The sequence below is a fragment of the Canis lupus genome, chromosome 24 (genome assembly GCF_048164855.1).
Source record: "Canis lupus baileyi chromosome 24, mCanLup2.hap1, whole genome shotgun sequence".
Taxonomy (NCBI): Eukaryota; Metazoa; Chordata; class Mammalia; order Carnivora; family Canidae; genus Canis; species Canis lupus.
The window spans coordinates 16,557,501-16,574,212 of NC_132861.1; the positions used below are offsets into that span (position 1 = coordinate 16,557,501).

At 41.1% G+C, this 16,712-nt stretch overlaps 1 protein-coding gene across 3 annotated transcripts in view; it reads left to right on the plus strand.

Moving 5' to 3' along the window:
* The window catches only part of MIPEP (mitochondrial intermediate peptidase), a 174,265-nt gene that overhangs the window by 138,717 nt on the left and 18,836 nt on the right, over nucleotides 1-16,712 (plus strand). For 2 of the 3 annotated variants that reach the window (XR_012016295.1, XM_072795767.1), the window contains exons 17-18: nucleotides 7,956-8,077; nucleotides 11,174-11,247. Coding sequence is in view for 2 of the 3 variants with exons in the window: in XM_072795767.1 (XP_072651868.1) it covers nucleotides 7,956-8,077; nucleotides 11,174-11,247 (196 nt within the window). In the remaining variant the exon portion in view is untranslated. Of the gene's footprint in view, nucleotides 1-7,955; nucleotides 8,078-11,173; nucleotides 11,248-12,927; nucleotides 12,968-16,712 lie in introns of all 3 variants that reach the window. The other variant, XM_072795768.1, reaches the window with a different exon arrangement.

The following is a 16,712-nucleotide window of genomic DNA, read 5'->3' on the forward strand; positions in this document are numbered from 1 at the left end:
GTGTTTTACTCCTCCAATCTGTCAGCATTTGCTTAAGATATTTAGGTGCTCTGATGTTGGGAGCATATATATTTACAACTGTTCTATCTTCTTGGTGAATTGACTCTGTTAACATTAAATAATGGCCTTCTTTGTCTCTGTTACTGTTTTGTCTTAAAGTTTATTTTCTCTGATGTAAGTATAGCTATCCTTGTTCTCTTTTGCTTCCTATTTATATGGAATACCTTTTCCCATCCCTGCATGTTGAGCCTTTATGTGTCCTTAAAGCTGAAGTGAGTCTTTTGTCAGCAGCATATATAGTTGGGTCTTCAAAAAAAAAAAAATCCAGCCAGCCATTCTGTGTCTTTTAATTGGAGAATTCAGTCCATTTTCATTTAGAATAATTATTCTTATGTATGGAATTACTGTTGCCGTTTTATCCATTGTTTTCTGTTTGTTTTAGAATCCAGCTTCTTTTGGTGAGTGTATTAACACCAGAGCTGTGCCTGATTGTGTCTTGTTCTCACAGGGATCCCTCTCATCCCCTTGGTGCCTCCTGATCACAGAAGCCCTCATATTCTGTGGCAGTCCTCATTACCTGACCATGGTTCCTTTGGAATGGAGAGGAACCTCCTTTCTCTCATGAGATGGTACAGACAAGGGGGAAAGCAGTATTAAGGAGCTATGATTAGGAAGAAACATGCCAGCATGTCTTGGTTCCGGTTCCATGCTTGTGGTTTTTATTTATTGTCTCATTTACTTTGATTAATATCACTTTACCATGTTTCATCTACTAAGCACTTTAATAATATGAATGTTTGAATCAGTTACACCTTTGCTCTGATAATGGAGTAGCTTTGACAAGCACGATCCAGTATTTATAAGGTTTTGGGTTTTGTTTTGTTGAATTTTTCTTTTTAAATACCCAAATGTAAAGAAAACTGACAATTGAGGTTGACATACTAAAGAGATATACTCCTAATTAATATATTATGCATTAATAATGATTATGACTGATACTGCTATTGATTGCCTGAAGAGAGTTGGTCAGTTTGTTAGAAATTTTTTTCTTCTGACACTGGGTCTTGTCTCCTGAAAATAGGCCATAATTCTACCATTATCATAGAAAATGTCTTCCAGTTGTCATTAGTATTTGTGTCACAAACACACAAATATGGCATAGGAGTATGTTTGGGGGTTACACATTCTCTTAATGGCACTTTGGGAAATCAAGTTTGAATGGTAATGTGGAAAAGGATTTATGTAATGAAGATAAATATTTTTACATATTGGAAAGGAGTGTTAGCATTTTAACTTACTCTTAGTATTATATGCAGGTTTAGTATTAATATATGCAAGCCAGCTTTTCCCTAGCTATCAGCTCTAGGCCACTCAAAGGTCCCAGAGGCCTCCTTCAAGTCCAGAAGTATTAACATTGTTGACTTATTATAACACTCTTATTATCATTTGCACAAGGTCTTTTTAGCTGTAAGAATAGCTACCTGGTGTATTTTTGATGTGTTTAAGCTGGTATGATAAGTTCTCAGTTAAGTTCTCAGTCACGGTGTTAAGTATAAACATGCAAGTCATGCATAGGAATATGTTCTGAGGGTCCAGAACTTGAAATAAAGATGATTATAATTTTCCCATTCATGGAAAGCAGTAGGTCACATAATTCAGTTCAATACTTTAAAATGTGCGATATGGAGTAGCAAGAGACATGGGCTTTGATTTTAGGAAGACACCTGGCTGTGAATTCTGTCTCCACACATGTGACCTGTGTAGTCATCAGTTGGAAATACAAAATACAATGACTTAAATGAGATACAGTTCATTTCCTCCTGCATGACAAGGTAAGGGTGTGCAGATAGGGCTGGTGGACTGGTAGCTCCTCCACATATGGCTTTGACCTGTGTCCAAGGTGGTGCCAGTTTTCACATTTCAAGGCTAGCAGAGAAGGGGGAAGAGAAGGAGGATGAGCAGCATTCTTTTGAAGGACATGGTTGTACACGTTACCTCCCTTCGCCTGTGCGTGTGAGAACGTAGTGTAGCACCCTGCCCCTCGAGGAAGCCTGGGAAGTGTAGTCTCTACCAGAGCGACCACAACCTTGGTCAGATATATTAGGGAAAAGGTGTGATTCTGTTTCTAAGAGGAAGAAGGAAATGAGGCGGGCTGCTTAGCAATCTCTGCCAGTAGCTGTGACCAAATTACTCTTTCTTGATTCTTATTTGTAAGATGTGAAATGTTAAACTATTTATAAAAATTTACAGAAATATCTATAAAAATGTCATCCTCAAAAGATTTTGATGAAGAGACACTTAAAAAATATAGGTATTTCTTCCATATTTTCAGGCGTTCATTTCTTAGTGGCACTTCTAATACAATTCTCACTTTTTGAAATAAATAATAATATACATTTTCTATTGCCATGTAACAAATTACCACACACTTATTGGCAATAGCCACATCTCTTTCTGTTTGTCAGGAGGCAGGGCACAGCATAGCTGCGTCCCATGCTCGGGGTGTCACAGGCTGCAGCCAAGGTGTCAGCCAACTGCAACCTCATGTTGACTGCTTCACCTGACTGCTTCACCTGGGTCATTGGCAGAATTCATCTCTTTGCAGCTGTGGGACCCAGGGTCCCGACTTCTTGCTCTCAGCTCTAGGACATCCATATGTCCAAGAGGCCATTCCCACATCTTAAAGCCTTCCTCCCAGATCTGGAAGGGTTCACCTGGCTTCCTGCCAGGTGGGCTTCCCCAGTATGGTTGTCAACTTCCTCAGGTCACGGAGGGTTTTTAGAATGAATCTGCTACCCAGACAAGACATGATGTATAGCACAACTAACCATGAAGGTGACATTCCATTGCCTTTGCCACAGTCTGTTAGCTAGTAGCAAGGCACAGGTCCTGCCCACACTCAAGGGGAATGATTTCACAAAGGTGTGAATGGGATCATGGGGGCCACCTGAGAGGTTGTCAGACACAGTTGCTGTGTTTCATTTAAAATCACTTTATATTCCAGATGGAGAATTCCTGTTTGTTTGGCATAGTCATTTCTCAGGTTTTGGTGAAGTGTCAATAGGAACTTTTTACACGTTAGAAATACTAGTCTGTATTGATTGACAGAAAAGTATATGTACACATACATTAAGAGATAGAGAATATAGGGGATCCCTGGGTGGCACAGCGGTTTGGCGCCTGCCTTTGGCCCAGGGCGCGATCCTGGAGACCCGGGATCGAATCCCACATCGGGCTCCCGGTGCATGGAGCCTGCTTCTCCCTCTGCCTGTGTCTCTGCCTCCCCCCCCGCTCTCTGTGACTATCATATAAAAAAAAAAGAGAATATAAACATGAGAAGGCAGATGGAAAAATATCTGCTTCTGCTACTGCTTTCCACTGTGGTTGAACAGTTTGGATGCCACAGATTTGGTATCATAAGAGGTACCCTGCAAACCAACAGTATTGCGTGTAGAGAATGTAAAAAGTTAAAAAGGTCTACCCATAAAGACTAGCTCAGGAATTTGCTTCTGTCTTGTTGTCTTTTAGTTACCCGAATTAACAACGGGTACACATTGAACAGTAGGCCTTTATGAACTGGCATGGTATTGCTAGGCTTGTTGTTTAATGTTTAGAGTCTACAAAGCTTGAAGGAGATTGAAGTCACATGCTAGGAAACACTACACAGATTGTGTACATAGTTCAGACCTGGAGATCTGGTGTCTTCAAAAATCTTATATTATCTATCAAATGATGTAGCAAAAATATTTAGTTAAAAATTGTTATTGATACTATAAGATCCAAAGTTTGCTTTTAGCTCCGTAATATCCTCTTGTTTGTGATATGGATATTATTCCTGGCCTCCTCATTGCAGTCAGAGGCTAATTTTTCAATAACATTGAGCATCCTCCTGAAAGACTCCTATAGTGTCTGTCCATCTGTCCATCCATCCATCCATCCATCCATCCATTCATCCACTTATCCAGCAGACGGCTATTGAATTCCTGTTGTAGTCCCCATACTGTGCTGAGTTCAGATGTAGACACAGTATTGTGGTCTTTGCTCTTAAGGAAATTTCAGTTCATTTGACACACACCAAAGAGGCAATGGGTGTCATTCCTGTTCTCACACAATTTATAATGTCACTGATTAGATTGTTTTAAAATAAATTTTAGCTAAAAGCATTTATACATAAATAGTTAGAAATGAAGAAATGATGTGCTATTTGAAATATAAATTAAGAGAAATGATTACTTCAATCACTGAACATTGAACATGTAGTTAATGAGTATTTACTCTGCTTCAGCCCCCTTTGAGGTTCAAAACCAAAATAGATAGTAGATAACCAGCTACTTTGCTGTGTTTCCATTCCTGGCCCTGTCTCTCATTTGGATGGAGGAAAATCACATGATGAGGAAGGGGCTATAGCGAATAAGAATCCTCAAAGAGCCTACCCTTCCCTGAGTTCTAAAGCAAGTGATAGTCTCCACAGAGTTTCTAGATCACTCTTCACCTGCTCCACATTCCTATCTATGGGATCATTGTGAGTGTCTGACCAAGAAGTTTGTAATAGCCATGTCTTGGGATAGTGTCAGGGTTGGAAGACTACACCTCTAGTCAAAATAAAAGAAACACTGTAAAGGGATTTGTGTCTTTTGTTTTTAAGACCAGATCCGCACATTACACTTCAAAGGAAGGGTGAAGGTGTCCATCCAGTAGTGTCCCTTGGAAAGAAAAGAGGTTCAACTTCAAAGGAAGAGTGTGTCATAATTCCTGAGCTTAAAATGAAATGCTGTCTTTCCTTTTCCTGATGAATGGGTGAAATTATAACAAAGACTTAATATTAGGGTGAATAAGAAGGAATTCAGCTATTTGTGGTTAAACAGCAGTAGAACCATAGGTCTTAGCCTACCAGAAACTTGCAAACCACTGATGAAAGGTGTCAGGTGGGTGTAATTTCTCTAGCGTGTCTTGAGTATGGAAAGGGTGTAGTACCTAACTCAAACCTGTAATTAAAGAACAAGACACAACGAGGTGAGCATCGTGCCAGAACATCTGTATCCAGGTAGGCATGTTGCTATAAGGCAGACGCCGTGGCAGCTCAAGAAATTGAGCATTGCACAAATCCCAATGTCTCTTTCTACACTTCTGAAAGGTCTTATTTTATTACTCTGTTTATGTGAGGACTTAGTTATGAGCTGATGACACGAATGAACTTAGAAATTTCTTAGCTTGAATCCAATGCCTCTATTCAAGTAGGCCTGCTTTCAAGGTAAGACAAATTTGCATTCAGCTGGAGTCTAAACAAAATTAAACTCTGCTCTGTACTACAAAGGCTACCAAACTAGTTATGGCAGATCAGCAAGAAGAAGTCTCAAAGACAGGACCCCTTCAACTCTGTGCTTCCAATCTTGAGGCTTCCGCCTTGACATCATCAGTAGCATGAGAACCAGTATCAGTGGAGTATCAGGTTAAAACAGCAGGTGAAATGCCATTACAAAAGATATCATTGTATTCCAATCAGTGGCTTTATATGAGAAAGATTACCAGTGGTCCATTAAGATGTTGGCATAACAGAAAAATTGACATAGATCCCCTTTTTTAATAAGACAGATACAGAACTGTTATGTCTTATAAATGAATTCTGAAAGACCCAACCCTTTGACTAATAATTTAGCTACTCCAGGTTTATCATAATGGAATTTAACCCATAGATGGTCCTTGGCTATTTGCCTTCAATTCAGATACCACTTGCATAGGAAACAGAATGGGAAAGAAAGCCTTTCTGTACTTTCCACCACCCCCCTGCCCCACTGAGGGTACCTGTTGGCTGGAGAGTGTGCAGTCACCTTCTGCCATCTGGGGCGAGGCCTCAGTTGAGCTTCTGGGGCCTCAGCTCCAGTGCTCTTCATGTTTTCATGGTGCTGGCATCTGTGCCTGGGGCAAATGAGGAGGGATCCAGGTCTGGTTACTGTAACAGACCCCAGATAACAACCTGTGAGCGCACCCACCCTGTGCTGGCAGTGGCTACACAGAGTCAGAAACCACACTCCTGGCTTGTGGCTCCCTACATCTAGGATCTCCCCTCCACAGTTGGCCCAACATGGGACCAATGGGGGCCACATCTCCTTCCTTCAATAAGAAGCATCACTCACCAGGTGCTCACTTTATTTCCAAGCATAGCCATTTTGAAGAACAGGGAAAGTGGATATGCAGGGTAATTGTTTCTCCCTGCCATGATAGCCTCATGTTCAAAACTAGTTTCAGTGCTCCAGTACACCTCTCCCCCCCCTTTTTTTCCCCATTTGCAACTTTCCATTTATTTGTGCTGTTCCTTTTTTAATAGTTTTTTAAAAATTGAAGTATGGCTGACACACAATGCCACATTAGCACACCCTCTTTTATAATAGCTCCTTTGCCCAATCCAGACAGAATATTTGTCTTACCGTGTTGGGCACAGGCAGAGAGTAAGTAGCGCTGTGACCTCACCGTTAGAGTCCCTGTGTAGTGGATGTAAGACTTAGATAGACTGTGTTCTAAAACTTGCCACACACTGTGATCAAGGAATCATTGTTTTTTTTTTTTTTTAATATTCTTAATCAGGTAGGATTTGCTCATCTAGTTTATAGGTTTATGGTAAGGATTATACCTTATATTTTATTTCCTGGGGAATTAAAAGATTTGCTAGAGAATGCTTATCTTTGTTAAAAAACGAGCTTCTAGACTTCCTGTGGTGATCGCTTCAAAATACATACAAACATCGAATCATTATGTTGTACACCTAAAACTAATGTAATATATCAATTACACCTCCATTTAAAAAGTGAAGAAATTAAATTAGTAATGAAAGAATAATAAATCTGTCATTATGACTAAAGCTCAGTTTTTTGTTTATATCTTTAAAAAAAACCTCAGGCTTCAATTTTTCTTCCTCAAAAAATGTGAATATCAACTAAAGCATACATTAGAAGACAGTGGATTATTGCATGTTTGTTTTAGAAAAGCAAAAAAAAAATTAGGTCATAAATAAGTCTTTTGAGGACTGCTGTGGTAATTCTAGCTTCTGTTGTAGCAACATTACCATCAATAGGCTATGCTAAGTTTATGTGCTGGCACTTGGATAACCTTCCTATTACTAACAGCTCAGAACGTAGGTGTTTCAGCATTTAGGTACCCAGCAAGAACAGTAGTTGTAGGACAAGGATTTTCCAGTGGAACAGTATGCTTCCATGAAAACTCACATGGCCTTTCTTACAATAACAACATCGTTGTCCTTATTAAAAAAATAAAATAAAATAACATGCTCAGTGCCAGACCCATAACATAATTCCCTCTCCTGGTGTCAATGACCAGGCAGGCTACACCGGATATGAAAGCTGTCCCCATTCCACCATCTTTGCTCCTCCTGCTGGGTGTGAGCTGTCCTCTCTCCATGTCTGTCACAGAAATGAATCTCAGCAGTGATGAACTTGTGAACAATTAGGTGTGGCAGGTTTGCTTTCCTCAGGGTCCCTCTCCTTGGCTTGCAGATGACCGTCTTCTGGCTGTGCCCTCAATGATTTTTCCTCTGAGCCCATGCCTGGTATCTCTCCCTTCTTATAAGGACTCCAGTCCTACTGGATTAGGACCTACCCTCCAGCTTGATTTTAGTCTAACTATCCTTTTAAAGCCCTGACTTCAATACAGTCACATTCCAAGGTATTAGGGTTAAGCTTCAACATATGATTTTTTTTGGGGGGGGGGGAGAGGGACACACTTCAGTCCATAACAGTGTATAAAATGTGGGAAAATAAAAAAAAATAAAAAAAAATAAAATGTGGGAAAATATTAATATCATGAGTGACACGGCCCTCTAAAGTTAAATCTGAATTAAAACCTTTGCGGATTTCCTTATTGCGGTTCCATTGTGTTCTCATACATAATATCTGAAAATACAAAGACTTACTATTTCCTGTGTTATGTTTCTGTTTTGGCAGGCCTGGCAGCTTCGATTCAGCCATCTTGTGGGCTATGGTGCCAAGTACTACTCTTACCTGATGTCCAGGGCAGTAGCTTCCATGGTGTGGAAAGAGTGTTTTCAACAAGATCCTTTTAACAGGTAACAAAGGGGAAGAATTCTCTAATGCTAGTTATCCCCCAACCTGCTGTGTCTAAAGCCAGGCTGAGAAGCTCAGCCACTTGCCACCTCGCCCACACCACCGCCAGGACTTCCAGGTGGGCCTCCCTCGGGCTTTCAGTGACAGAGCCTGGCCCTGAGCCTCTGACTTGCTCCACAGCACCGCACAGTTGCCACACGCTGGTGATGGCATGGCACCCTCCCATCATGTCCATGGGGACCTTTGTGTGAGAGCTCTTTGCTTCTCCAAAGTGGGCCTAGACTGCTCTGCTTCCATGCCTCCCTGGTGGGTTTTCTTAGTTGTTCCAGCCTCCCTCCTTGTCTTTACCCTGCTCCCTGTTACTTTTGACAGCATTCCTTATTTTCAGCGCAAGCTTCCAAGGATTCATTCATGGGGAACACCTGATTTCCTCCTTATTGCCCAGCAAAGGATTAGCCACCGTTGTTCATTTGGGAGCAGCACCATTAGAAACTTTGATTATTGATACTAGCATCCACTTTGTTCCGGAAAGTTCCCCTCCCCCTCCACCTGACTTTGGAACACTTCCATTCCGTGTAGGACAGTGGCAGTCTGAAGAAGGGGAGTGGCTCCCCTGATCATTTCCTCCATGGCATCCCGTTATGGGGGCCACTGACCACCCCTTAGCATTGGTAGCTGCAGAACTCCTGCCCTGCATTGCTCTCCACTGCTTGCCTCCTGGGTGCCCTCCCGAACAGCCTTGTTCACCATTGCCAGCATCAGGATGGGGCAGGCAGCAGAGGCCACAGCTGTCATGAACGTAATTGTGTGGTGACTCTCAGCCCTGTCCAGAGCATATTTCATCAGCTCAGCTGGTGACTGTGTGAGCCTTTAACAATTCCATTAGGGACTCTGGGGAGGTTGATTGATTTCAGCCAGGGATACATGGTGCCCACCCCCATCCCCACTATGGAGGTGGTCACGCACAGTGGTGGGCCGGAGAAGGAGGGAGAGTGGGGTCTGGGAGGGGCAGCCTTGCATCTCAGTAAGCTCCCCCCGGCCACGGAAGAAGCACAGGATTGCTTCCATTGTGCCCTCAGTGGGCTCCCTGATTCTCACAGGCTTCCCTCAACACCGGGAACCTCGGGGAAGTCAGAGAGTTCTGGTCCCATCGAGTCCTTAGAAGGAGCGTCCTTTGAAAGCAAACCACTAATGATGATCTGGTCTAATATTCATTTAAAGCATTTTATCTCCTCACCGCGCAAATAAACACATATCCAAATACTTCTCAGGCAGCTGTGGATGATGACTAGTATCTTCACTGCTTTCATGTGGTTGTGGTTTAAAATTAATGGCACCTGGGATGTTCAGAGTGCCCAGAAGTTCCCATGTGGCACGTTATTTTACTTTCACAGCAGCCTTGGCAGAGCAGGTGCTTCTTGTAAGAGGGAACTGAGGCTCAGAGGGGACAAGTGGTCTGCCCAAGGCTTCCCAGTGAACAGACTGGACTTAGATAATAAAGCAGGTCTGTTAATTCCGACCCCTTTTCCTTCCCTGTCTCCTGCCCAGCCCCCAGCTTTTCATGCAGTTTGATGTAGGCTTGGGTTTTCTTAGCTTTTAATAATCACATTCAGTTCCAGGGCCTTTTGAACTTGAATCTGATGTAATCGAATTTTTAAATGTTTTACAGCTTGGTACCCACATGTTATTTTGTCTTCCGCCCTTTGCACACTGCAGACATTTGGTCTGCTTTTCAGATTTTATTATTTTCAAAGGACCTAAAGCCAAAATTGACTATAATAAATCAGTTTGGGGGATTATGATTCTTTACTGGAGATTTCTATAAACCAGGGAAAATATTATCTTGCTTAAAGGAACTGTACTTTACTAGAAAACCGCATACTATTAAATACATATATTTCCAGGCATTTATATCTTGTTTATATGTGCATTCTTGCCTAGACATGTAGTTCACCATACTTTTATAGACATGTAAAAGTAAGCTAATAAAAATACTCACTGGACTAGAAAATTTCTAACCCATGTCAAAGGATCCTTTTTGATCCAACTTCTGAAAAATCACCAGACTGGAAGCCTCACCAGAAAGCCAAGCAGTGCAGACCTGAGGCCTGAGAACAGGGTCCGAGGGGAGGGAAACTGCAGACTCTTGGCCACCCCGTCCCCTCCCTGGGTGGGCCCAGCCTTCTGTCCATGTTTCCTAATTCATGACACACTTTGCCTTTGCATCCACAGAGTGTTTGATATCAACATATTTTTGATACAGTAATACTATCAAAACTTCTGGTTAGAAACTATGTTCACAAACTTGCCCATACATAAAGATGCTCCTGAAATAGTGGAATGAAACATCATGTGCATTTGTGTAACTTAGAGCATCATGGTGTGTAGTCATCTGGCATTAAAGGAATTGCATTTTTCATAAAATACAAACGTAGTGTTAGATAGCTTGTCTCCAGGTGCTGATAAGTTGGAGAATTTCTATCTGTAAAAGTTCTCCAAAATCTGCCTGCAAGTATTATTATAGATAGTGTTCCCTATAGAACCCAGCAGAGAGAGAGCATCAGAAGATGCAGATGAGCTGTTCCTGCCTTTGCATTCACCCCTGGTGCACTCAGGAGTCAACTTCCTGTTCCCAGGCTTGTTACCCTCAGCCCCAGAGGGGGTGTAATTAACCCCCTCCTGCCAGCTTTGTCTCCCTCACTTTCATTTCACAGTGTTATTTTTCTCTCTCAGTTTCATCTCAGTGTAAATAATTTCAAATCACACTTTAAGGGAACTCCAAAGATAATGGAGAATGGGATACCTTTTGCTTAACTATATAATACAGAAACTAAATGATCCTTTCTTTGAAGAGAGATTGCTTGCTCTGAAACAGAAAGATGAAAATAGAGTTCTCCTTTTACAATAAATATTTCACACCCGGTTTTACTTATTAGAATAATTTAAGTTTGGAATTAGAGTTTTAGAAGCAAGAAAACAGAGGACTGAATAGTCTCAAGGTGGCAGCTTTTCTGAATATGATGTCAGTGGCTTCGTTTTGAGAAACTAAGACAAGTGTGACCTGGGACTATAACAGAGTGTCCTCTCCCCTCCCACAGGGCAGCAGGGGAGCGTTATCGCAGGGAGATGCTGGCACACGGCGGAGGCAAGGAGCCCATGCTCATGGTACAAGGTAAAACAAAAGGATTGGTAATTTTTCTATGATCCATTTTTTAAAAAGGTTTTCTGGGTTATATATATATATATTTTTAATTATTGAAGTATAGTTGACATAACAATGTATTAGTTTTGGGTATGCGACATAGTGTTTGGACAAGTCTGTACATTACACATAAGTGTAGCTACCATCTGCCACCAGAAACTGTTACTACAATATTATTGACTATATTCCCTATGCCATACTTTTCATCTCTGTGACTTACTTATTTTATACCTGGGTGTTTATATCTCCGTCCTCTCCATCTATTTCGCCCATTCTCTCCCTACTCTCCCATTTTATGGGCTTTATGTTTTAGTATTGGATCTTTGAGTTATGTTTTTGCACCATCTATAATAAAAGCTGCTCATATTTTCTCTATACATTTTTCCCTTTAGAGATGAGGCTTCAGCTGTGTACTTTGTTTTGAGCATCTATTTATTGTATCCCAAACAACAATTTAATTTTTAGTTACTGCAATTTAATTAAATTCCAACATGAATTTCAGGTTTTAACTTTTAAAACGTTCCTAATGTTCTAATAGGAGATTTGTAAATTTGTCATAAATTATCAGAAAATTTGCCTTTAGGTTTTAACAGGCCACAGTGTATATCTTTAGCCTAAAGGACTCATTTTTTTCTTATTCCTTTATTTCTTTCTCCAAAAGCTTAGTTAGGCCTTTGCTAGAAATCCCAAGGCATTGGGCTAGATTTTTTACCCACTGAAAAAATGAGAAACTAATTAAATCTCTTCCAGATTACCACAATGCTTGTTTTCCTGTGTAATATGGGGGGTTAATTTTTTTCATTTAAGAATTTTCCCTGAAAATTTAATTGTAGATGGAAATGACCATCATTTTTCATAAAATATTCTCACAGATATTTTAAGGAAAATGTGAATATTATTGGATATTCTCAACATATCAACAATTATATTTGCAGCTGACACCTCTCTCTAGCTGATAAACATTGCTTTTAGGAAATAACATCCAGTATTGGAGAAGCAGGATAGCAATGGGTCTGATGTCAATGTTTCCTTGCCTAGATCTGTTCAATCTAATACCTATTGCCCATTTTCTCAGAACCCCTTTCCTTCGTCTGTTTTTTACTCAGCAGATACATGCTGAGTGCTCCTGGGTGCCCGGCCCTGTCATGGTGCCGAGCTATGCTGAGGGCAGTGCTGAAAGACTCATAGACAAACACCTGGTTCTTGTGGAACTTGGCCACGAAGGTGCTTTCTCCCGGGCACCATCTGCCCAATGCCGTGTTCTGTTTAGAAAACAGATCAGCCGACCCAGAGAGCCTACGGTTTCAGGTAGCCTGGCCCAACCGCCATGACAAAAGCCCTTCACAACAACACTCTGGTCTCCCGTCGGTACCCTGTGCCTCAGAGTTGTCATCCTGGGATGCAGAAGGTATGCCAGTGGCACCTCACTTCCCACTTGTTCTTTCATGGCCTGTCCTGAACTCTGCTACACCCAGGGGCAGGTTTTACATGGTTTACATGCATCAACTAATTTCATCATCTAGTACCCCTATAAGGTACTAAGGATCACTATTCCCATGTTACAGATGCTGAAACAGGTCAGGTCCTTGGCCTGTGTTAGAGGCAGTGAGTAAAACAGTCAGGAATTAAACCTGTGTCTTCTGTCCGCAGAGAGAATGCTCTCCAGCAGTCTGTGGAACAGGACGCCAGGGTAAGGGTCTCTCATGGACCAACCCACGTAAAAGAGAGATGACCAGGCTCATGATAAGAAACCACCGAGAGTGTACATTGTGTACTTCTCAGCTGGTGGTTTGTGGTGCCTCACAGAAATCCCACTGTGAGTCAAGAAGGGCTGTTGCAGTTTGCTTCCTCCTGTAGCTTTTCTGTGACATACACTCTCCTGGCAGCATGTTTAGCTTTTCCTCTTTGAGACCAGGATCTAAACACTGTCTGCACATAAATATTAGCATACATACGGTTCCCTCAAAAGAAAAAAAATCAAATCCTTTTCTATGTTTGTCCTTTGGCTGTTATATTTTTCTACAGGCTTCCAAGAATGTTGTAACAAACCTCTCTAAAAATTCTGTTCTTTAGATGAAACATCATTGTGTTAAGAAACTTAATATTTTCCACACTGAAATTCGCACACTTGGGAGAGAAAAACAAGACTGTGGTTCAAACCAGAGACGATAAAGTATTCAGATTCCAGTTAACACCAACAATGGGAGAGTTCTGCTTTTAAACTTTAATATTTTTCTTAATGTTGTTCCGTCATATCTCATTAATTCACATGATTTGTTACATGTCAAAGATGAATGGGAGACGTGCAGAGGAATTATGGCTGTTGTCACTTTATAGGGCTGGATTTGTAAGACAAGACCAGCAGTGGCTTCTCATTTTCTTGTAGGCAGTCAGCACATACCCCTAAACAGGAATGTCTTAGGGGATGGCTCATAGCCAAACTCCGGGGTGCCCCAAGGAGTAGTGATTGGTGAAATTACTAAGAGTTGTGATATAAAAGCTTAAACAATCCAGTAGGTAGTATTCTTGTATGAAAATGTAATTTTTATAGGTGTTTATATATGTTACTTAACTACTTACTAGGTAAATGTAAAGAGTTATAGAGTTACATCAAGTAGCAGAAGATAAAGAAAGAACACCTTTTTTTAAGCTATGTGCCTCCCTGACCAAACGACAACTTGATTAACCGTGCTTTAAGGCTTATGTTTCAAATGAACTCCAGGCAATTCCTTAGAGTCAGAATACCTCTCTGCTTTGTACTCATGCTCTTTGAATGATACATAGTCAAAGGAATCAAGTATGCCATGCTTTTTTGGTCTTTGAATAATCAAAACAACACAGGACCTATTTTTGGAATGAGTCGTCATTAACCCTGAGTCCGTTGATCTTTTCTGGTCCCACCAACAGATGAGCGCCCTTGTGGCCAAAGCCTGGTCTGAAGGAAGTACCAGAGAACACAGCATTCCTCCTCCTTTTCTCCTTTGCTCCACGTTCATCAGTTAAAGGCTGCTGCCTCGCAGCCCTGTGTGCTGACTCAGCTCTGTTCCCAGGGAGCCCCACGGGGAAGTCCAAGTCAGGGCCACAGAAGCCTTTCCTAGAGTCTGTATTTGTTTCCACTCAACACTCTAAACCCCATTTGAAAACAACGTGGTAGTTAAATAGTAGTTAAAACCACATTGCCCTCCTGGGAGAAAAAGGGAGGTCATATGGTACAACCACCTGGGATCTGCAGTCCCTAGCTCCACTACTTCTTAAGAAAGTCACTCACCTTCCCTCGAGGAGAAAAGGGGTGATTTGGCATCACAACTTAATTACCTTCTAATATGCTCGTCCTTAGCTCTTGCCCCAGTCCATCTCTGAAGGGGCGCTTATGTGTACCCAAGGGATAAAACAGATGGAGTAGAAGGAGCTACAGATTGAAGTTATGTCCTCATCTGCTTTTAAACACATTCATGGCATATGTAAAAGTAGATGTTATAAGCACAATATTCATTTACTTATTAATCCCCCCACTCAACAGTTTGGCAATACATGACTGAAACCAACTTTTTTCATTGCCAGGAACTCTGGGGTGAGATTGAACTCTTTGTATAGTGAGAGTTTTTCTGCTCTTCATGCCATATACTACCCGCCAGTATTTTTTGGCTTATGTTAAGTATCACATTTCTGAGTAATAAAAGAACTTAAAGTTTTTGCTTAAAAGAAACAATAACGATACAGCATTTTCATTCATTTTGCTATTTTTAAAAAGTATACACTGGAATACTTTTAACTGTGCTGTGGTGGACACGACCCAAAGTTCAGTTTCTATTACAATCACTTCAGAAAATGTATGGTTTTCTAGAAGACAAACATGCAGTAAAGGTTTGTGAGTAGCAGGGGAGTAATATTTCATACCCACTGTGAAGTGGAATTGTTACTACACCAAATACAAGAATGGGATGATATGGCTAGTCAGGGTAGAAGTTATAGGATTGCAGCAGTTTGTGAGTGACAGATTATTTATTCACACATATCTTCCTTTGTAAACTATCTTTTTGTGTTTTATGTCATCTAGAAGTTTGAATAAATGGCCTTGTTGAGTTTTTAGGTTCGGAATTATCTCTTAGATAATCAGGAAAAAAAAAACCCTAACATTTTGAGAAACTGTTACATGCCAGGTGCCTTCTGCTGTGCTACCTAATTTAGTTCCCATATGTAGGTCACATGGTCCCCATTTCTATAGATAATGAAACTTAGAGGTCATTCTCTTTCTATGCTGCCTGACTCCTGACTCCCATGTCTTCCTCAGTTGATCTCTAAATTGACTCTGGAGATCGAACTGGTCTTTAGAACATGGGATATGTAAGTGACATGAGTCTTGAGGCCTTAATGATCCCCCAAAGCCTGCGGTTTGTTGTTTTAAATGTCACATCCTAGCTATTCCCATTGACATTGGAGAGGCCTGCCTGACATCCACTGATGAGCAATAAAATTTTCCTTAATCTGTTTTTGTAAGCGCTCCTTTAGACTTTTGTGGTAAAGCTATCAACTTAGTTTATAATCATTTTTAATCTTGATGCTTCCAAGAGAAAGATTCTCACCACAGCCAAATAAGCCTGATGCCCAGTGAAGTTTCATGTTTCTGCCTCTGGTTATAGCATTCTTGTGCTCTACCCTTCAACCTTTGCACAAAGAATTTTGTGGGGGAAAAGAAAGGTTAAAGTCCACGACTTTCGCATTCCAGAAGGTTATTTCAAACACAGAACAACTTTACTTCTCTGCTTGTTTCCAGAATAGAAACTCTCAGCTTCATTTTTATGTCTCTGGGGCCAAAAGCAGTATGTAGGGGATCCCTGGGTGGCTCAGAGGTTTAGCGCCTGCCTTGAAAAGCAGTATGCAAGGAGATACAAAGTAAAAACGTGACAGTTTTTTTAAAAAGACCAAACATCAGATAAAACTAAAAGAAATAGTAGATAAATGAGTTCATTCACAGTGGAACTCCCTTCAGTTTGTTTTCCTGTTGCTGAACTGACTCATGAAACCAAAGGCTAGAAGCCCACAGGGCCTTACCTTAAGCTGATTAAAATCGTAATACCTTACATTTCAGCAAAGCTTTATAGTTTTCAGAACAAATTCATTTTTGCTACAATTACCCTGTAGCATCTATTCTAGCTTATTACATATTATTTTTGTCCAAGAAACAAACCAGAGGATTGTAGTTTATATTCCAGGAGATCATCCGTGTGGTACCCCAGGGAGATTAATACAATCTATAGTGATAACTACTCTTTTCTTTAAAAATCTTCTTTGTCGGGGATCCCTGGGTGGCTCAGCAGTTTAGCACCTGCCTTTGGCCCAGGGCGCGATGCTGGAGTCCCGGGATCGAGTTCCGCGTTGGGCTCCCGACATGGAGCCTGCTTCTCTCTCCTCCTGTGTCTCAGCCTCTCTCTCTC